The 6703-nt window shown below is 52.0% G+C and overlaps 1 protein-coding gene across 1 annotated transcript in view; it reads left to right on the plus strand.

The window, feature by feature from the left end:
• The window catches only part of TCEA3 (transcription elongation factor A3), a 32529-nt gene extending 26338 nt beyond the window's left edge, over nt 1-6191 (plus strand). The window contains exons 8-11 of the mRNA XM_074305887.1: nt 630-784; nt 1324-1470; nt 3049-3120; nt 4081-6191. Coding sequence (XP_074161988.1) covers nt 630-784; nt 1324-1470; nt 3049-3120; nt 4081-4089 — 383 coding nt within the window. The 3' untranslated portion in view covers nt 4090-6191. The remainder of the gene's footprint in view (nt 1-629; nt 785-1323; nt 1471-3048; nt 3121-4080) is intronic.
• The last annotated feature ends 512 nt before the right edge of the window (nt 6192-6703 follow it).

Consider the following 6703-nt stretch of genomic DNA (forward strand, 5'->3'; position numbering starts at 1 on the left):
ACCCAAAATAGCCTGCGGAAAATGGAGATTTGAACTTGGGTCCTGGATGACCCTGAGTAAGCTGAGGTTAGATTCCTTATCTGTCAAATGGGGGGGTGAGACTCTGATTTCTAAGGAGCTCACAACCCTCGGAGGCAGTGAGGTTCAGTGGGGCAGTGGCAGAGGCAAAGAACCCAGTTCTGAGTCCTGCTTCTGCTCCTTTGGGCCTCATTGATAAATGGAGGAGATTGGACTAATTTAGATCCAATTAGACACTGGATCTAAAGCAGGGATCCGTGCAGGCTGCCACGTATGGCAGCTGGTGGGGGGGGAGCGACCACATCACCCCCTAGTCACAACATCCAGTAAGTGGCAGGCATGAAACTTGGCCCCCATTCTCCTGACTCCAAGTCCTGCACTCTGAGACACCAGACTCCTCTCTAAAAAACAAAAACAATCCCTGTTTGTCTCAGTTTCCCCATCTGTAAAATAACACGGAGAGGTGTGAGAGCGCCAGGCCAGAGTCACCCAGGAGAAGCATCGGGACTCCCTGGCCTCCAAATATATTTGCATTAGACGCCGGGCCGTGGGTGGGAGGGCAGAGAGACTTCCTCGCCGCTATCTCGGGTGTGACTCCTTGACAATGTCACATATATATCAAGAACTGAAGGGCACAGACATGAAGTATCGGAACCGGGTTCGCAGCCGAATCAGTAACCTCAAGGACCCCAGGAACCCCAGCTTGCGGCGGAACGTGCTCTGTGGGGCCATTTCCACCAGCCTCATTGCCAGGATGACGGCCGAGGTGAGGGAGCCGTTTCTGAAGCTGGCATCTTTCTTGAGCCCTGGGTCGGGGTTAGGCAGGCTCAGTGTGGGAAGCTACCCAACCTCCCCCGTGTGCTACCAGAATACCGAGACAGTACCAGAATTTCACTGATGCAGAATAGAATCCTGTACCCCTAATGATGTTGGTCCCTTTCATGATCATCTCCTGTGAGGATCTATGGCACTCTATGGTGTCCTTTTACAAAACCGAGCTGCGGGCCCTTGGTCCTGCCGTGGTGTGACCTGGGAGGGAGAGATCTCTGTAGAGATCTCTGACTGGGACGAGGAAGGCACCCAGAATCTGTCTGCAGCAAGGGCACCGTGAGGGCCTCCAGGACATGGCCCTGCCACAGGCACCCGGCCACTCCGTGGCAGAAGCAGGGCTTTTTGGCCGACTCTGGTCTGAGATTGTTAGCTCCAGCTTATTCCCAGCCCGAGCCGTCCGGTGACGGTGTCCCTGCAGTATAGGAAATAGCATCTCTTCAGACATCTTGGAGTGTTCTTGATTGGTTCACCCAGGAAATGGCGAGTGATGAGCTGAAGGAGCTAAGGAACGCCATGACGCTGGAAGCCATTCGAGAGCACCAGATGGCCAAGACCGGGGGCACCACGACCGATCTTTTCCAGTGCAGCAAGTGTAAAAAGAAGAATTGTACTTACAATCAGGTGGGAACCAGAGGGTGGAGGCTGCAGGCAGAGACTAGGAGGAATCTCACTGTCCTAGACTAGAGAGGGACTGTACAGATCTGGGAGACAAGGAATGGGGGAGGGGAAGGGCACAGTCCACCGGGGCTCTGGGACTGCGGGCACAGGGAGAGGATGAGATGGCTTAGTGACATTCTGTGGGGGTCAGAGGGGCAGCTGTGAGGAAGGGAGAGGTTTTCTTGGGACTTCTGGAATAGGGTCCCATTGTTTTATAGTGAGTGCAGGGCATCTCCATACTGACCAGATGGCACTTGTTTTCCTACAGGGATGGACAAGGGAAAATTGGAAATAAGACATGGAGACCAATTATTGTTACAGATTGTCAAAGCAACAAGGAGGCTTAGAATCCAGGGGGTCAGAGCTGGGAGGGCCTTAGAACCCGGGAGGTCAGAGCTGGGAGGGCCCTTAGAACCCAGGAGGTCAGAGCTGGGAGGGCCCTTAGAACATGGGATGTCAGAGCTGGGAGGGCCCTTAGAACCCAGGATGTCAGAGCTGGGAGGGCTCTTAGAACCCAGGAGGTCAGAGCTGGGAGGGCCCTTAGAACCCAGGAGGTCAGAGCTGGGGGGGGGGGGGGCTTAGAACCCGGGAGGTCAGAGCTGGGAGGGCCTTAGTACCCAGGATGGGAGGGCCCTTAGAACCCAGGATGTCAGAGCTGGGAGGGCCCTTAGAACCCGGGACGTCAGAGCTGGGAGGACCCTTAGAACCCAGGAGGTCAGAGCTGGGAAGACCCTTAGAACCCAGGAGGTCAGAGCTGGGAGGGCCCTTAGAACCCAGGAGGTCAGAGCTGGGAGGGCCCTTAGAACCCAGGATGTCAGAGCTGGGAGGGCCCTTAGAACCCGGGAGGTCAGAGCTGGGAGGAAACAGTGTAAAGTATGGGTAGTTCTTGTAGTTCTCTACAGCTTAGAGCCCAGGATGTCAGGGCTCAAGGGCCTTTAGCCCATACAATACAGATCAGAGGGTCCTGATAAAAAAACTTCTTGGAAAAATTTGTTTTAAACATATGTCAAAGATCACAGTTTGATAGTGCTTTACACTTTACAAACTTTCTTCACAAAAACCCTGTGAAGTAAGTAGTGCAAGTATTATTATACCCATTTTACAGACAATTAACTGAGCCTCATAGAGGTTAAGTGATTTGCCTAAGGCCTCACAGTAAGTAAATTGCGGAGTCAAGACTGGAACCAACATCTTCACGTCCATCGAAGGATATAAAACCCAGAACTGGTGGAAAGGAAGGGAGAGGGCATTGCAGGTGAGGGCAAAAGCATCAGGAAAGGTCCTAAGGTCAGAAAAATAAAAGAACTGTTTTCTATCTTTCCATTTAATTCAGCGGACATTTAATAACTTCCTCTATGTGTAAGGCACAGGACTGAAAGGGTGGAGGTGGCTCCTGCAGTGATGGGGCCTTGGTGGGAAGTTCAAGTGGTGAGGCTGGTGGGAGAGGTCTGTGTAGGGAAGGAAGCGAGTGGTTCCAGCAGGAAGCAGGAGTCATGGGAGATTCTAGAGCAGGGGAGTGACTCCATGACTCTGCTTTCTCAGGTGCAGACACGAAGTGCTGATGAGCCTATGACCACTTTTGTCTTATGCAACGAATGCGGCAACCGCTGGAAGGTCTGTACTTCTTTTGCTTCCATAGCCCCCCGAGGCGGCCGATGGCCTTTCCCAGTCAGGCTGTGGGGCCCGCGTGCACTGGGCCCGATTCACATCTCGTGGGGTCCCAGGATTTGGAGTTAGGGAACTTCAGAGATGCTCCGACTCCTCTCCCTTGCAGAGGAGGATGTTGCTGCCCAAAGAGGGAACAGCAAAGCTAGGGTTCGAAGCTGGCTCCCATCTGGGGTTGCCCCCATGTTGTCCTCCTTCCATCTTCCTTTCCTCTCTCCGGCTCAAGAGCACCAAGGGCTTTAGGTTCCTGACTTCTCTGGGCCTCCCATTGACCCGCCAGGGAGGCTCTGAAGGAACCCCGGTCCCTTTATTAGCTTGGCCACACAGGCCGCAGAGCGTCCCCCATCCCAAGCTCTCTGCTGGTACTTTGGAAGCTTCCATCCCTGCAGAGCCACAGGGAGAGGGTCCTGGCGGGAAGCCTTTCTCTTCAAGGGTCCCCTGTGAGACCCCCGGACTCAGGGGAAAGGTAGCTCCGTCCTATTGCCATAGATTGATTTTTTTCCCCCAATTGATTCCATTAAGTCATGTCCCATTTGATGGATGAGAAAACTGAGACTGGACAGTTAGGAAAGACGCTTCCCGTTCCATTTTATTCAGACCAGTATCACATCAGAAGGAAGAAAGGAGGGATGAAAAAAGCAAGAAAGCATAGGAGGAGGGATGAAGAAAGGAAGGGGGAGGAAGGCAGGTTGGTGTACTAGATATACCTCATAAAAGCTTCCTCTGATCCTCACAACGATCCTGGGAGGAGGATGTCCGCTTTGTAGTGGAGGCAGACGGAGTTCCAGTGCCTGCCCGGGGACAGGACCCTAGCTGAGTGTCAGAGGCAAGATGTGACTTGGGACTGTGAGGACAGAGCGTCCTGACCGGCCCCAGGAGCGCCACAATGGCACATTTTGTCTCTTTCAGTTCTGCTGAGTGGCTCCGGCCGGGCCTGTGGTGGCTGGACAAGGCCGAAGGAGAAGGCGCTGGGCCCCTGCCTGGGGCTTAGCCAGAGATGCCAGATAAGGGATTGCGCAGAGAAGCCTCCCCTGAATCCACAGCCGGCTCCGGCCTCAGCTTTCCCAGCGGGTTAGAAAGGGTATTTTTACTGGGAAGCCCGGAATGGCTAAGCTCCGACCCGTGCTTGTGCCCCTCAGATCCTGCCTGCAGCAGAGTAGAAATACAGACTCTAAGGTTCCCACAGAATGCCCAAACTACCAGAGAAATTAAATCTAGGCTGCCCAAAATGAGAGGTATTTTTGGACATGGAGTATCTAAAGGTGTGGGGAGGGAGGATTTTTGAGATAGAGGGAAAAGCTGAGGCCCAGAGAAGAGCTACTTGCCCTAAATGGCAGGAACAACTCATGTTGGGCACTGGTACCCCAGGTGCCCACAGTAGAGCTCAGCCCTTGTACCATGCCCTAGTGGCAGGAATAGCTTATATTAGGCACTGGTACCCAAGATGCCCACAGAGCTCAGCTCCCATACCATCCCCTAGGTGGCAGGAACAGCTTGTGTTAGACACTGGTACCCCAGGTGCCCACAGTAGAGTTCAGCCCTTTTCCATCCTGTAGATGGCAGAGATAGTTCATGTTTGGCACTGGTACCCTAGATGCCCACAGAGCTCAGCCCCATACCATCCTCTAGATGGCAGAAACAGCTTGGTTGGGCACTGGTACCCCAGATATCCAGGTCTGGGCTCTGCCCCTGGGGAATGACTGCAAAGACACAGGCATTTGAATCCTTCGCCAGCGATTAATTCTTCTCAAAAATACCAGGCTGGCAAGCGTGACATCCCTGTCTGTTCCATCACTTCCTTCACCTAGCAACCAGTACCTCATTTGGTCTAATATTAGCTTCGATAAGATCCCAATCTTTGGATTCAGGGGTCGTCATTAAGTAGTTTTCAGACCCCTTTTTGGGATTTTCTTGGAAATATTTGCCATTCCCTTTTCCAGATCATTTTACAGATGAGGAAACTAAGGAAGGAAGGGTGAAGTACTGGGAAGCTGGGAAATATCTGAGGCTGGATTGGAACTCAGGCCCTGCTGCCTCCAGGCCCAGCACTCTATCCACTGCACCAGCTTAAAGCTCATCTCTGCTGCTGGATGACATTGGGCCTATTCCCTTCCCCTCCATGGGCCTCAGTATCACTAAGTATAAAATGGAAAGACTGGATTAGTTAGTTTCTGATATTCCTTCCAGATCAAAATTCGTGATCCCACGAGGTTCCATTTATATATCACATTAGCATTACAAAATCCTCTCACTTATGTCTTCCTATTTGGCCCCCTTGGCAATCCTGTGAGATAGGAAGCGTGAATACTCTGGCCATTTCACAGATGAGAAAACTGAGACTTAGAGAAAAGAGTGGGCTCCTAGGTCCTGATGGCACATCAGCGTGTGTACCCACCCACGTCCTCCTGATTCTTAGATTCGTTTATTCTGTTAGACTCGACCTGTCTAGGCTTATGTGACAACTGGGAATCCTCCATGAATCACAAGTCTTCCCTCTCCTGGTCTTCATGGCCCCTTATTGCCATTTGGTTTGGGTGGGGGCCTTTGGGAGACTCCTCGAATCAGGAACCGCCCCTGGCTTCCTAAGCGAGGTCATATCTCTCCGAGGAGCCATAGCCTGGCATGGGGCTCTCCCTGACCACTACATAAGGGGCAGGACACTTGACAGGTGGGGCTTCCTTCCAAGCTTTCCCCTTACTGCATTTGCTAATTAGTGCAATGATTTGGGCAGTGGTGCACCAGGAAGCAGACTTCTGGGGACCCTTCTTCTGGTCCCCCCCGGAGAACTGCCCATGGCTGAAAAGCAGCAGCCCCCCCGGGGCTCAGGTAGATGAGCTTGTTCCCCAACTGATTCTTGGGGACCAGACAAGGGAACGCGCCCAAGCCAAGCAGCTAGCGAGTTAGGCAAGAGATCATAGTGATCCCTGTCATCCCCCCCCAGAATGCACTAAGTACCCCTTTCCCTTGAAATGGAGACCCCAGGCATCTTCTCCAACCTGTAAATAAACTCTGTACAGAAACCTGGCTCTGATTTCTATTCTTGTACGTAGTATTTGGAATGGGGATGGGAGAGGGGGTGTGTGCTGGGTGTGTGCAAGGGGAAAGAGAAGCAAAATTAATCAGTATTCTCACGAGTATGGAGCAGGGGATAGACACCAGCCCTGGAATCAGGAGGACCAAATTTCAGATCAGACCCCAGACACTTCCTAGCCAGGTGACTTTGGGCAGGCCATTTAATCACCTAAATTACCTAATTAATTACCTAATTACCTTAAACGTGTTTTCTTTCAACATTCATTTTTAATAAGATTTCAAGTTCCCAGTTTGTCTCCCTGCCTCCTTCTCCAAGACGCTGTACATGTATATCAAGATTAGTCATAGCATAAAAGAAGAAATGGAGCAACAGGAAAACACCCAGGGGAGAGTACAAATCTCTGCTCTGAGACCCCATCGTCCTTTCTCTGGATGTGGACGGGGTTTTCCACCACGAGACTTTTGGAACTGTCTCCGATCCTTGCATTGCTGGGAAGAA

Source organism: Sminthopsis crassicaudata, chromosome 3 (assembly GCF_048593235.1).
Source record: "Sminthopsis crassicaudata isolate SCR6 chromosome 3, ASM4859323v1, whole genome shotgun sequence".
Lineage (NCBI taxonomy): Eukaryota > Metazoa > Chordata > Mammalia > Dasyuromorphia > Dasyuridae > Sminthopsis > Sminthopsis crassicaudata.